General features: G+C 47.4%; 1 protein-coding gene across 3 annotated transcripts in view; it reads right to left on the bottom strand.

Annotated features, from left to right (window-relative positions):
• PRRC2B (proline rich coiled-coil 2B) overlaps positions 1–15451 on the bottom strand; it is a 49472-nt gene that overhangs the window by 19794 nt on the left and 14227 nt on the right. For all 3 annotated transcript variants that reach the window (XM_009286940.1, XM_009286941.1, XM_009286942.1), the window contains exons 5-16: positions 15291–15363; positions 12329–12472; positions 11428–11669; positions 10903–11024; positions 10318–10460; positions 9610–9700; positions 8997–9189; positions 8299–8614; positions 7132–7322; positions 4406–4613; positions 3453–3672; positions 679–2742 (exon numbers count right to left, since the gene is read on the bottom strand). In XM_009286940.1, the coding sequence (XP_009285215.1) occupies positions 679–2742; positions 3453–3672; positions 4406–4613; positions 7132–7322; positions 8299–8614; positions 8997–9189; positions 9610–9700; positions 10318–10460; positions 10903–11024; positions 11428–11669; positions 12329–12472; positions 15291–15363 (4007 nt within the window). The remainder of the gene's footprint in view (positions 1–678; positions 2743–3452; positions 3673–4405; positions 4614–7131; positions 7323–8298; positions 8615–8996; positions 9190–9609; positions 9701–10317; positions 10461–10902; positions 11025–11427; positions 11670–12328; positions 12473–15290; positions 15364–15451) is intronic.

Raw genomic sequence — 15451 nt, 5'->3', positions numbered from 1 at the left:
ACTTGCAAGGTAATACTTAATCCCTAGCATTGGAGTTGTCTTAAAATACTCTTGGGAGGAACTCCTCCCACCAGGCTAGGAACACAACAGCACTGCTTGCCATTCATCACTGGTATCCACTAAGGTCTAAGAAAATATTTGTTCAGGCAAAGCTAGGACTGGCAGCGTCACACATTTCGCTCACGCTACAACCACGCTACTGGGAATCCAGGTGCTCAACCTGCACAGCTCACAGCAACTTACCCCAGGAAAACCCAACCCTCATTTCTCTGCTCTGCTACACTCCACTGGGGAGCCATGACAGGAGAGGAAGGACACAGTAGGTTTGGAGTTAAGGACCAGGATTTCCTTCGTTATCTTTCATGCCTCCAGCGAGAGGCATTCCAGAGAGTAGAGCGCTGTCTTGGCCCGAAACTAAGGTAAAGAGCAGCAGCACATGTCATGCCCACAGTGTCTCAGCAACTTCCATAAACTGGATTCCCAGCATGGAAGCAAAAGCATCGATCAGTTGTAAAACAGACAATGATGAAACCCTTGGATGTCATAAGGTTGGATAAACGGTGCTGGAAGTCACCTGCACTAGATGAAAAGAAACACAGCCAACAGCTCCTCACCCACAGTCCAGCCCTTCTCCGCATATCAGATGACAGATATCTGTACATCAGAATGCAACCTTACCTTTTGCTTTTTATCAGTGTTCCGTTCTGCTGGCTCTCATATCTGGAAGCTGCTCCTACACCAGTCCTGACGGACTGCTCTGCAAACCCTGCTGGCTCGGCCTTGCGGCTCTGCCTGTCGACAAGTGGCCTTTGGCTTGAGAAGCTCCTCTTCGCTAGCTCCCTCTTCTCTCCCAAGCTCCCATTCCCGAGGCCACCCTCCAGCTGGCCTTCGCCCTCTGAAACTCCATCTCGCCTCTCCCGCCGCTCGCTGAAGTCGCTGCTTTCAGATGCTGTCTCCCACTCCTCGTTGGCATGGTCCGATGAGTTCTGGTAGGACAGCTCAGGAGACCGTCTGCCCGAGATGCTGCTCTTCTCTGCGGTGCTCAGCTTGGGTCTTCCAGGCCACTGGCTGGGCAGCAGGTTGGGGCCTCCTTCCTCGGGGTTCCACTGGCTGACCGATTCCCTCTCTTGCCTGAGGCGCCTGAATCGCGGGGGCTTGTCTTGGCGGGGGGGCCGCCGCCTCCTGAATGGCCTGTTCTCTATGTTCTCCTGATCCGCTGAGTAATCCTCCTGGAAAAAGTGCCTTTTGTCATCCAGATGACTCTCATCAAAAACCCGGCTGGAGAAGGAATCCACGTGTTTGTAAGAATCCTGAATGTAGTCCCTGTCAGACTGCTGCCTGCTCCCAAAAGTGTCCGATGGAGAACTGTGGTTGTACTCCTGCCACCCTGCTCCCCCACTCCTGCCTTGCCACTGGGTGGGCTCCTTACCCATGAAACCCCTTCGCCCATAGCCAGAGTTGCTCAGTCTTGGCGGCAGCGATCTCCCAAAAGCCCTCGGAGCCCTCATCTTAGGATCCAGACTATTGTGATCATCTGAATAGATTTTATTGGACCTCCAAGACTCTTTGAAGTCTCCCTTTTTCAAATCGCTGTCCTCCCTGTCCAGCACAGGGCCTTCATTGCTGTTTTCCGAGCCCCTCTGCCGGCGACGCTTGGGGAGCTCCTCATATTCTGACCCTTCACTGTGCGTCTCGCTTGCAATCCGGCGCCTTGGCTTGCCTCTGGGGAAGTCCTCTGGCTGGTTGAACTCCCGAAGCCCTCGCCCTCGGCTGCTCCGCTGGTTGTTATAGACTCCCCGGCTGCCCACAACAGTGCCTCGGCCTCTGAAAGTGAACTCTCTGAAGCCTCTCCCTCGCCCACGCCCTTGACCTCTCCCACCAAAGGCTTGTTCCTCATCAATGAAGATCCAGTTGTTTCTTTTTGTGGGAGGTAGATCACCGGACTCTCTGGATAGTTTGTTCTCCCAGGTTCTTTCTGGCTTCTCTTCCTCCTCTTCCTCCTCTTCTTCCCCTTGGGATTTCTCAGCATCTCGGGCAAGGCTGGTTTGGGAAGAACCTTTGTCATCCAGCAGGTAACGCGTGGAGTTCAGTAAGGCTGCAGAATCATCTGTCTCATTTTCTACTTTCTGAACAGCCGTCTTCTCCTTCAGTGGGCGCGAGGTGTCCTCTCCCTCCAGTTTAACCTTCTCCATCTCCTTCTCCTTCTCTTCCACCTTGAGGGCTTTCAGGACTGGTTTTTTAATAGGGCCTGATCGCCGCGTCCTCCCCATTTGCTCCTGGTGCTGACCACTGGTGTTCCGGTTCTCAGGAGCCCACTCTGTTGTCTCTTCAGTGGGCTGTTTGGTATTAGCTCCTTCTTTCTTCCACGGGTCAGCACTGAACGACTGCTCATCCCTGGGCACTTCTTCGGCAACTTCCGCTGCAGTCTCTGCAGGTTTCGAATGGTGGCTGATATCCCAGCCATTATATTCAGGCTTCTTCTCTGCTTGGATAAAATCAGGCTCTAGGGGTGAACACCTCAAGTTTGCATGGCGGTTGCCAGCAGGACAGGTTTCCTGCACGGTCTCCTGATGCTGAAACAAGAGATCTTGGCCTATCCTCTGAGAAGACAGGCAGCTGTCAAAGTCTGCTTGGGCCTTCTTGTCAAAAGCATTCAAGTACTCCTCCCCTCTCTCCTCAAAGAGATCTCGTTGGGTGCTCAGACCCTCCGGCCTTCCAGGAGAAGCAGAGTAACTGTCATTCCTGAGAAGGAAACAAACAAGAAACAAAATAAAGTCAGCTAATGCAGAGCACAGTACATCTCCAAGGGCCCAGGTGGGCACAAGAGGTGGAAACAAATAAATAAATTAGGGTTTGTTCTAAATCATGAGGCAATGAGCCTGGGAAACAAATAAATAAATTAGGGTTTGTTCATGATTTACATGAGGCAATGAGCCTATAAGTACCTGAATGCTGGGCAGATCTGCTGTGGCCCCAGGCTGTACTGCCTGGTTTGTCAAATCAATGGATGATAAAGAAAGCAGTTCCTATGATGGGCAGCAAACTTAAGAAATAAAGGGAGATTCAGCCTCCAACATATGTGGAGATCTGAAAACAAGGAATTGGTTTCAGAAAGTCCCAAAGAATTAGGAGACAAACTAGAAAGTATCAGAATTTTTGACTCATTGTTTTCTGTACCTACCCACGTAGGTGACAAGTGCCTCCCTCCTACTGAACAGGCTGCAAGCTGGTCAGCCTCGACTGGCATCAGATAGAAAAACTCTGAATAGCTCAGTCTGTAAGCACCTCCACGACAAAAACACTCAACAGTGTAAGGGTGCTACCAGAGCAGTACCTTGGCCTGTTCAGAGATATCTTTTGGGTCAACTCTACACCTGCTTTTCAGTAGGAGATGACTTATGGCAGCACCTCCCATCACAGCATGCATGAGGACAGGGGAGTTCTTCACTCACCTGGCATGCAGCCCCTCCATGGTCATGTTGTCAGCCTGTTTTTGATGTGACAGGGAGTACCCTTTGCTCTGCAGAGATGTGTAGCTCTCCTGGCCCCACACTGGCACAGGGTCCAAGGGAGCAGTTTTCCTTTCTGCCTGCCCTGCCTGACAGTTCTGATCTTCAGACCGACAGCTGCTCCCACCGATGGAGTCCTGCTGAATCATGGGCTTCATAATTCCTGGTCACGACAGAGTTCATACCATTAACACTAGGATCTCACAGCCAAGAAGAATTAACAATCCACAGCTAGCTTGACCCCCCTTTCTTCCAGGGCAGCAGGTGACTGCAGCCATGGAAACCTTTCTAGTAGAGGGGAGCCTGTGCTTGGGAAATACGCCTGGAGTGATACAGAAGGTGACACAGCTTTCAGAGCCCAGCCTGCACAGAACACTACACACCATCAGTGGCTTGGAAGCAAGCAGGTGTGTGAAAAAAAACCCACAAACTCAAGGGAATGATTTATATATCCTGACATTTATATTCACACCTCTGAAGATCAGTAACAGGGTAGGAAGGTGCTAGGAGCACACAGCTCAGGAACTACAGAATTTCTCCATCACATTTCTTGAAGGGGGTCTATTAAGATTTCACATGATTACAGTAACTCCCAAACTGATCCTTCTCCTCCAAGGGGCAAGATCTGCTTTTACACCTGCTAAGGCTCCAAAGCTGTTAGGGAAGATCTCCCATTGCAGTGCAGGGGATGGACAGGCAGGTGTCCTCCCCTCCCACCCTCCTCTGTTCCCTCACCAGCTCTCATTGCAACTGACTCTCTCATCCCTAGAGAAGGTCAATCACAGCCAGCCAATACGCAAAGTCTGGACAGAGGTAAGATGGGTGAAGCACAGCAACTTTCCAGATATGGACCAACTCAACAGCCATGATAAAGGGAAACACTGAAGACACCTTACCTGAAGGGTGAAGGGCTGAAGGGTAGAAATCCACGGGGGTGCGACTCTGGGCCATGCGAGGGTCCATATAAGAGGGCATCATCATCCAGCGAGGATCAAAGCCAAGCATCTGGGGATGTGGGGGGTAGAACGTCCGTTGGGGATGGGAATGGGATGGGGGAGGATAGACTTGCTGCTGCTGCCAGTGCTGCATCTTGTACAGCTGCTCCTGCAGGGAAGAAGGATGGGCCATTTGACATGAATGGTCATGGTGCCAGGAATCACACTTGCAAACTGGCCAGCCAAAGGAAAACACATTCCATGTGTTTGAAGCTCAAAAACAGATCAGATGGGAGGGCAGAGCAGATAAGGGCAATTCACTACCAACTGGGAATGTGGCAGTTGTCATTATTCTCCAAATACCCAGAACAGCCAGAATCTCACACCACTATGGGCCACACTACATGGCCAAATGCGAGGGATCAGCTTCAAGACTTGAGTTTGCATTTTCTCAATGCTTTTATGAGATACAGGACAGCTTCCTGTCAAACACAATTTCCTAATTGGAACCAAATACTTTAGAAGATGCTGCTCTTCGGAGGAAATGCAATTAGAAGTTATTTAGTGTGCATATATATCAATTCTACTCATGTTAGCTGAACAGATTAGATAAGAACAACCTAAACTCAATTAAGAGAGCTATTAATATTTGATAGTATTTCCTGTGCATCCTCCAGAGATGGGCTGACACCTTCGGGTTGTGTCCCATCTCCCACATGGCCAGTCCACCTTTCCTTAGCTGAGCACTGTCATGATGCTAATCTGATCTGACATTTAACTTTTGCTAAATGTCCAAGCAGAACCTATATTTGAAGGGCGCTTTGTGTACCGAAGAAAGCTTTCAAAAAGTAAACAGCTCCAATTAACATGAAATACACCCGTTTACCTGTCAAACCTTCCACCATCTTTTCTTACTAAGCTTACAACAGTGTCAGATACTGTAACCATTTATAAAAAAAGCCAATCCCCTACTGCAGAGCAGGAGAGACACCCTTAAATCTGAACCTGACACATCATCACAGCAAGAAGCTCAGATAAATGCAAAGATTATACCAGAGTTACCTAGCGCTCCAGTACCTTGGAGAAAATATTTCATTAATTATACCAACACTATTTTTTATTTTGTTCTTTTCGTGGAACCATTGCTACCAAAGCAGCAATACAAGCCAGCCAAAATACCAAGTGCCTCATGTATACTAACGACACAGAGGATAAGAGAAAATAAAATGAAAATTTCATGTTCTTCCAGTAGCAATGACCTGTGGTATTATTAGCATGACAGCAAAGACATCCAATTATTTTTAGTATAAGAGCATCTCTTTTAAAGAGTAACATTAGCAGCGTTTGCTGCTGTCCATTTGAGTCATGAAAATGTCAACTGCCCAGTAACAAGCACAGGGGAACATCCATAAAAGAGCAATTACTGAGCTTCCAAGCAAAAGCTAAACGTGAGCTTTTCACTAAGGTTTGCAGCAGTGTTGATTGTATCACGTTTCAAAGTGATTATTCTATGAAGAATGGCAATTAACTTTGCATTATCTCAAGCCTGGCTATTCTGCCCCTTGCTTTGACTCTGCTGCCCTAAGGAGGCTCACTGCATCTGGAAGAAGAGAACAGAATGTATGGCACATAACAGCACTGTAAGGCTGGGCAAGATGCAAGACACACAAAGCAGTTCAGGCTGGTCTCTCAGAGCCCCAGAAGAGAGTTTTCAATGAAACGAAAATGAAACAATTAAGACCAAACATATTTATGATGCAAGGAAAACACTGATTTGAAAGAGCCTCACAGAAAAAAAGTTGGGGTAGGTAGAAGATGAGAGCAGATGTAGAGGACCATCTCTCTGCAAAGGCAGAAGGTGGAATGAGAAGCGTGCCACTTCACAACCCTCACGTTCAGCCCAGAAGCAGTCCAACCACCTGCCAACCTAAGCACAGTTTGCCCCTGGCAAGCAGACGGCTGCCCATACCTAAACAGGGTAAGGGCACAGCAAGCGCAAAGTGAAATGGAAGCAGCTGATGGCCAAAGGTTTTCCTTTCCCTTGGCCTGTATATTCAGCTCCCTGTCACTGCAGCAGTGCTGAAGAACAGCAGTTCTCATCTTGTACCAGGGAATAAGAACAGATGTCCACCAGGTTCACTGCCAGCCAAAGGCATCAGAGGCTTCACTGGATCCGGCCTACAGCAAGTACCAAGGTAGCCACTGCTGCTCTCTTGGCTTTGGACATGGGACGGGGAACATCCCCAGCTTCTCCTGCATACACACATTTGCAAACCAGAGCTCTGCTACAAACCACATAGTCCTAAGATTTCACATTGTCAGGAGACACCCAGACAACCGTGCAAGACAAGTCAACATTTCTGACAGCAGCGTCTACTTTTCTCCCAGGCAAGTGACAAACCTGGCCTGCCCACACCTCTCCCCAGCCACAGAACGCCCTAACCACAACAGCCCCAGCATCACAGGGTGCACAGAAAATTCATGTAACCTACAGAGCCCTTTTACCCCTGTCAGACAGGATAGATCTGTGATCAAAAGTACTGAAAAAGGCCAGGGTAAAACTCCCATTTATCACCTCCAGCCCAAAGACAGTTCGTTAGTTGGCGCCGATTGTGTTGAGAACCAAGCAAACACAACAGTTTGGTGGGGGTCCAAAGGAAGAGGGGTGGGAGCGTCACACCTATTACCTGCTGCTGTTGCTGCTGCTGCCTCTGGAATCGTGGGGGAAGAGACTTCTGGTATTTGTTGAATTCCTGTGCTGGGGAGGGAGCTTCTCTGAGCTCCTCCTCACTGCTGCTTTGGGCTGCTGCTGCTGGGGCAGGAGTCTCCTCTTCCAGATAGCCAACAGAGACATCCTGTGTGTGAAACTCAGGGGTTGCTGCAGAGAAGAAAATAAGCCTTGAAGAGCCCTGCTCGTGACAGGGCTTGTGAGTGCACCCCCACACCACAACATACACAGGTGCGGGCATGTCCTGACTGCATCATGTGGTTGAACTTTATTACAATCATATATAGTACGTCACACACGATCTCCCTCATTTGCCTTGACAGCTCTAGAGGCCTTTGTCCATCTTGTTTTAGTGATAAATTCCGAGATCCTCCTCTGCCATCAGCCTTCTGCTTAAGCACTGGGGGGAAAAGTCCACTTCCTCTGTTACTCCTTAAACCTGCCAGCACTTACTGATAACCGATTTTCTGATCCGTGGCCCATGAGCACTTTCTTAATATCATCCAATCATGAGAAGATCAAGAAGCCTCTTCCAACAAGGTCTCTGCTAGCACAGCTGACTGAGCATAGATAAAGGCAACCAAAGAAGTCTGCACTTGTTTTAATAGGATTTTTTTTTTTTAAATGAACCTTCATCACCAATCAAATATTCTGCCTTTGTCCATCTTGTTTTAGTGATAAATTCCGAGATCCTCCTCTGCCATCAGCCTTCTGCTTAAGCACTGGGGGGAAAAGTCCACTTCCTCTGTTACTCCTTAAACCTGCCAGCACTTACTGATAACCGATTTTCTGATCTGTGGCCCATGAGCACTTTCTTAATATCATCCAATCATGAGAAGATCAAGAAGCCTCTTCCAACAAGGTCTCTGCTAGCACAGCTGACTGAGCATAGATAAAGGCAACCAAAGAAGTCTGCACTTGTTTTAATAGGATTTTTTTTTTTTAAATGAACCTTCATCACCAATCCAAAATATTCTGCAGAATACACAAAGCAGCTGATCTCTCAAGTGCAACCGAAGTACTCTCCGAATGCTCCCTCCCAGGAACTCCCCTGCACTTCAGGTAGAGACCAGCACAATAACAAAAAAGCAGTTTTTACAAGGTGAGGCAAGCAATGTTTCTTTACCTCTACGGAAAGCATGACCATTCTCTTGCACAGCATTTTTCTCTGTGTTTGGGGGTCGCGGGTCTTCATTCTCTGTGTGCTTCTGGGTCTCCCCGCTCTTCTGAGCCAGTTTGCATTTCTGATCAAGCTGCTTCAGCTTTGCAGCACAGGCTGCCAGACGCTCCTCCCTGGCTCGCCGCTCCTCCTCCTCCCGTCGCCTCCTGGCTCTCTCGACAGCCTCCGAGATCTCAGAGTGCACAAACTTCTGTCTCAGTGGCACCTTTTCTTCTTTATCCTCAAGAGACTGCTGTCTGAGAATACTTCCCAGTGTGGGCTTCTGCCAAAGGAAAAACACTCCTCAATAAGCATGACTCAAACATCTCCTGTATCTTGAGCTTTGCATCCCACGCTGAGAAAATCCCCTCCCGACTCCCTCCCCTCTAACCTCATGCACACAAATTCCCCTTTTGGTGGGGAGCTACTGCTATCTGGTTCAGTATCTCCATTTTCTCACTGACAACCCCACTGCTCTGGACCAGCTTCAATTTCTCTTCTCTAGTGAGAGTGCTATGCAGATGGATTTCTCTCCAGCTGGATATAAACAAAGAATTGAGGAATTCATCAGCATCCCGCTTTCAATAAAATGTCAGACTAGCCTCTTAAGGACAGCGATGCGTCGCAACCAGCAGCACAAGCCCACTCACATGAGTTCAACCTACCTGGTATTCAGATGCAGAGCTCCAGCCATTCAGCTTCCTCGGAGGCTGCTGTGAATCCTGTACTTTCCGGACTGACCGGGACAAGCCAACTGAGTCGCCCCAATTCTTTCCTTCCTCCAAGGTGTGTTTGACATCTGCACTCTCTGCAGAGCTCAGGGACAACTGTCGCTGCCTTCTGGGATCCCAGCTGTTCCTGTCATATAAACAGCTTTGCTATTACATTTGCTACACACCTCAAAAAGCACTTGCAGTCTTATCAAGTGGCAAAGGCAACTGACTGTACAGAAAGGAAAGATCCAAAAAACAAAAAAACCACCAGAACAAGCAATGCACTTTTCCTCCTAGGGTGCATAAGGATTAACACCACTATTGTGCAGCAGGATAAAGGTGAGACACAGAAAGGGGAGGAGGGAAAAAGCCTGGCATCCTGGCACTCAGCTTCAAGACCCACACACATCCTTGAGGCCCACTCAAATGATGGCCAGTGGAATGAACAGAGTCACAGTATGAATCGGGGGATCAAGCCTCAACATTTAGAACAAGTTTTAAAAAGATCCTGGTACTGTTTACTTTTATTGAAACAACTGTAGGTGCCAATACAGCCACTTCTTACCACTTCTGTCGTCCATCTTTAAGAGTTTCTTCTTCTTCCTCATCTTCACTAAACTTCAGTTTCTCAGAGTAATCCACTTCATCATGAATGCCTAGGAAGGCAGGATTGGAGAAGGGATATATGAGAGGAAAGAAACAGGTCCCTTTGTCCTGATAAAGCTTATGCCTTCTCTGGCACTAAACCAGAGGACACACAGGCTTGGTATAAACTACTTGGAAAACCGAATGTCCACCACAGGTACTGGAAAAAGACATGAGTAGTGTGGACCCACACTGTTGAACAGCTGGGCTCCAGAAGAGGAGTGGCAAGCAGTCTGGGAATGGAGGCTGCAAATGAGGAGACAGCCACCAAGCTAGACTGTGTATAACTGGATACTGAACGGCATGACTGAAAAGGTAGGACTAACTCTTCTTCCCAGCAGCCATTCTGCTATTCTCCTGTTGTTTGGTGTTTTCAGCTTTTAGGAGTCTTCAGATCCGGTTCCTCGAGTACAGTGTGATGGAAGGATCAGAAGGATCCATTGTGTCATCATTTACACCAACAGCAATTTCACAACTACACAGACCACTCTTTGCTTCCCCTCCTCCCTTCTGTGGCAGTGAAACAGAGCCACCAGAATATCCTGGCTATTTCATGCTTTAGGGAGGAATAACTACTTTGCTTCACCTCCTAAGCTGTTGCCTGAAGCTAGAGAATGGAAGCATTTACCTGCCCATCCGTCATCCGCATCAGTGTCTAGTTCATCCAGCCCCTTTAGGTTCTCTGCATTGATAATGGTGGGCCGAGGTGCTCTCTCTACTTGCTGCCGAACTGGACGTGTTGGGCGAGACAGGCTGAGCCTGTTCTCTTTTCTACAGGGAAATGCAAAGAAATGGTTAGAAAGAGCAAACAGTAAAGAAAAGAATGTAGAGATGAGTTTGTAACAGTGAATCCATCCTTTTCTACCATGCGCTTATATACAAGGGCTCCAAGTTTCTCTCCCTTGACTACCCAATACCCACTTCATAGGGCTTACAGACCAAAGCTGCAACCCTTCCAGTCCAGGATCACACACAACTACTTCTCACGTCCACCTGCTCTTCAGACACACAGTGCTTACAGTCCTGCAACATTTCAGATGCTGCTGTAGTTGGAGCAGAGCACTGCTTCTTTGGGTAAAAAATCAGGTTTCCTCTGTGCCTGCCTGCAGCTTCACCCACACAACTGGATCCTTGGCCCAAATTCTTGCATAGTTTAAGGTTTGTGTCACACCCTGAACCTGCCTCTCAAGCGGGACAGTCATGGCAGCCTTACCCATCCTGGTCATTCATCTGGTATTGTCTGAAAGGTACCCGGGGCTCAAGCCGAAGCTGAGGAAGGGGGAAAGACCCTCGGTCCAGCGATGCAGGGGTCTCAGATGGCTGTTGTGGACACATCTGGAACAAGGCAAAGCAGAATAGTCTGTTTTTCCTCCTTGCTACAGGAAGACTTACCCAGATTAGGTTACAACATGAGCACGGTAGCTGCATCCACACAAAGGGAAAACAAACATTTCACATCTGGCTGCCTAACAGGCCACGTGCTAATGGCTACCCTCTCCAGCTCTAGAGGGAAAGCAGCAACTTTTCCTTGGGCAGAGCAAGGCTGTGCTACACTATTCTAGCATGAAAGGGTAAATGCACAACAGGGAAAACTAAAGATAGATCAAAAGAAGGATCCCCGAGCAAGCCCTAGGAACCAGCTGAGAGTCCAGAAAACAAGTATCTCAGCTGACTTCAGCCCACACACACATTTTAAGAAGCAAGGACATAACACAGCTGGGGGGAAAGGGCAACTTACAAAAGCAGGTAGCATGTCATGGTATGTAGGTGGTTGGTAGACGTTTCCCATGAACTGCGAAGCCCCTTTGCGGACAGGCTGAGCTGGGCGGAGAGACGGCTCCTTCGGATCGCTGGCACTCACTGAGGAGGGGGCTCCGTCTCCAGTGCTAGAGGTCTTGCTGCCCAGCTCAGCAGGGGAGGCGGTCAGAGATGTGGCAGAGGTTATGTTCCTCCCACCGCCCTCCCTCCAACTGGTGACATCTGGAAAGGAGATGATAATTACGTTAACATTTGTAAATGCAGACAGTCACTGCCAAAAAGCCTCGAAAGTCAAATACTCTGGTCAAGCCCTAATTATACTGAGCATGTCGAAAAACATCAGGGACAAAGAAAAATTTCCAAATGCGTTTATTTTCCTAAAAGACTAGCAGCATCAGCCATTACTAAGCAATTACTGCACCAGTGGTGTCCTTATTTGTCAATAAGCCTAAATTCCAGCCAACTCTGCTCCCCATCTCCACAGTCCTTATCCTGCAGAATTAAGGCCAATTAGATCATGCACAAACTCAAAGAGAAGCCGCATTACACCACTCACTCATTTCACCTGTGACTCTCCCTTAGCCCGGGGGAAGGGGCCTGCTTTGCAACATCACACAGCAATTTTCATGAAACAATGTAGTAGATGACAGTCCGTACTTGGCTGTCTGGACCCCAGAACTCAGACAGTGAACATCAGCACTACATGCAAATCTGTGGTCACTTGCTAAGCAGCTTGACACGTGTGAGCTCATAAGAAAAGATAAACGGAGATGTAGGGATGGCATATCTGATACCACTGTGAACTGGCATTCCCCTGCCCAAAACGCAGTCTATGGGGTTACGAGCTGGGATGAGGCAGAAAGACACAATCATTCACTTACTCTGGGGGCGGAGGCTTGGTCCTGGCCCATACGACGGATCTAAGGCGCCCTTTTCTTTGCCAACCTTGTCCTGCTCGCCAGCTGCTTTCAGCGTCGGAAATTCCTCGGGAGAGAAGGATAACAGTCGGCTTGAGGCCCTTGAACCTGTCAGACAAATAAGTGTGGGACTCAGAGAAGATCTTTCCACTATTTCAATTCCCTTATGAGAACAGCCTGGAAATGCATTTCCTGAGAATCTGGGCCTCCAGCATATTTAAACCCAAATTACTATCGTACCAGCACCTCAGCTCACATCCAAAACACTCTCAGACACTGTCACCAACACGACAACACATGTCCTCACCCAGTACTCCCACACTCTTAACTTGGGATTCTTCATTTGAATTCTCATGTTCAATGAAGTCAGAGTGAACTTTCTCAGCTTCCAATTATTTTTAAAATACAAAATTCAGACTGAGGCAGAGATATAAATTCTGCAAGATCGCTTATAGATGATACCCTGTTATCAAGTATTTGACATTTCTATTCAGACTCTTTCTGCTCAGATCTCACTCTACAGGGGAAGTCTATCGTTAAGATTTCTGGCAAAATACTCAGTGAAAGACCACAGATAAGGACTGACTGCTATATGCTATATGCCACTCTCCTCCCTGCTGCACCATTTTTAAGATGCAGATCACTGGCCAGATCAGGCCAGGCTCATTTCTGGTCATTGGCAAATTGTCTTGCCAAGTCATCAGCCACCCTAGAATGACAGCTTTCTATCCATTCCAAAGATCTGCCAGCGACTGGAAAACAAAACACAGCAGTTCTAAACCTGTCAGCAAGGTAACACTGAATAAGAGGAAATTGTTAGCATTATTGCGCTACTAAACATCAAAAAAATTGCTTTTTTGAGAACTGTTTCTTGGTGTTACTTGGCTAGTGCTGTTTTTAAAAAGGGCATTTCAGAATTACCATGTTAGAAGTATCAGCAACGAGTACTGAAGACCTGACAAAAGAATCTCATCTATAGTTATCCTTCCTTGCCCTCAAGAGTCAAGAAGGATTGGCTTCTTTAAGTCATTTTCACTTTCTGGAACTTGCACACTGCATAAGACCTCCCATCTGAAGATCTCCAGGGAAGACACTGCAACTGCTGCACGTAACATCTTCAAGTATTTCGGACAGATGAGAATACACAAGAAGGACATTTCTCAAATACACCACAAAATATCTGAGATGTGCCGAGAATTCTGATTTCTACTGCATTATTCTGTTGAACTGGAATGGCAATAAGAATATTAACAACATGTAAGTGTATTTCAGGGGAGACTTCCACCCCCCAGGTAAGGCTGCACAATGTAATGACTGTTAATGTACAGGCATTAACAATTTGCACCCTAACCCTAGGCAGCATCACACTGATAAAAGCTTGGTGCATCTTTTTTTTTTTCCTCCAAATGCCCCTTATACAGAAGACACAGGCATGAGGCAGCTCACAATTAATTTACTAGACCACATTTCTCCAGGATACGCCCTCAAAAAAAAAAGATTTTAGAGCAGTAATACCTAAAAGAGAGCAAAAAGCAAAAGACTTCCCTCTCTGTCAATATTAGAAACTGCTGTATTAGAAGGAAAAGCAATTGTTCAACGCCACTGGAGAAGAGGTGCGAGGAAGGGATGGCCTAAGAAGTCCTTTCAGCCAGACTTCTGATGTTTCTATGAGTCAATTACCTTCTAATTAAGCTGCTCTTAGCCACATATGCAACTCTTTTCTTGGGTTGAGAACTCTATATTGATAAGTGTGACCTAGAACGAGTTTTCAAAAAATCTTTAAGAACACTGTTAGATGATCAGATTTCAAAACGACTGTACAGGAGGTCCACACAGCAACAGTCTCAAAAAAGTACCAATTAACCAAACAAGACACAATCTTTGCACTGGCCACCAACCTCAGGCAAGCACAAGTCTTTGCTTTAACATTTAGCCTTTGAAAAACACCCTCTCGTTAAGGGACTTGTTTAATTTAGGATAAGCTTGTCCCCCCCATTTCTGCAATCTGCAGCGCTCCCATTTCTTTCAAATCTCTCTGCAATTTCACTTGACAACTGAATGGTTCCAGGTCTGTTCACATTCAAACAGTGAGACTGAGCCGTCATTCTCACTACAGTTTTAATGGTAGTACTCACTGCAGCTGGAAACCACCTCCTGTGTGGAAATGGATGCATCTGAAGAGAACTAAACTCGCAATTTATGTTAACACTGCTTCAGGATCCTCAGTCAAGCAGAAGCCATTAGCAGCACAGTTACTCAGGGAGACTTAATAGAAAGGCCTCAGCCAAGGTGTAACCAAGTGCATCCTCCAACAGCTTCAATGCCGCTTCCACCCACTGACACTGTAATACCCTTGGACCAAGGATGCTGTGTACAGCCTCCCTGAGTATTACCATTACAGCTTCACTTTTGACCACCTAATTAAGTGACACTCCCCACACTACTAGCCATGGAGATGCCCACACTTCCAGTCTCCAATGTCCTCTCCTTTTCTTCTAAACCAATCCCTCCCCTCTTCCACTCTGTTTTCTGCACCTTTATTATACACTGCTCTGGGCTGATGGAAGATGCTTATGAGGGGGCAAATGTTTCCCTTCGCCTTCAAAACCTTCACCTCCCCGAACTCCCTGCTGCTTCCCAAGTGCATGAATCATTCTGGTTCAAGGTGGCAGTAAGACACATTCTGTTCAAGCTACGTCTTGCACTGGCAGACCTGAACAGATGCAGTTGCATCATTCCAGCCAACACACTACACAGATTGCAAACAAGACTCACATGGCCTCACTGCACTGTAACCAAGACAGCTGTGTCCCATTCCACACTAGTCTAGACAGGGAGGGCAGGAAGAAATGGAGTCCACCCCATCTCACACCTGCCTGGGAGAAGCAGGCACATACCCAGTTCCATTTCTGTTTATCATACTCACCACCTTCTTGTCCTGCTGGCTTTCCATTCAGCTGTGCCCATGACTTTGGTCCACCTGGCACTGAATTTGTACTCTGAAAACAAAACACACAAAAAAACCCCAACACCCACAGGTCAGTGAAGTCTCATGACTGTTTTTCATTTCCTGGCTGGCATCTGCTA

Source organism: Aptenodytes forsteri, unplaced genomic scaffold (genome assembly GCF_000699145.1).
Source record: "Aptenodytes forsteri isolate BGI_AS27 unplaced genomic scaffold, ASM69914v1 Scaffold136, whole genome shotgun sequence".
In the NCBI taxonomy this organism is placed as follows: domain Eukaryota; kingdom Metazoa; phylum Chordata; class Aves; order Sphenisciformes; family Spheniscidae; genus Aptenodytes; species Aptenodytes forsteri.
The sequence above is the reverse complement of the archived record's forward strand: the minus strand, read 5'-3'. Positions and strand labels throughout refer to the sequence as shown.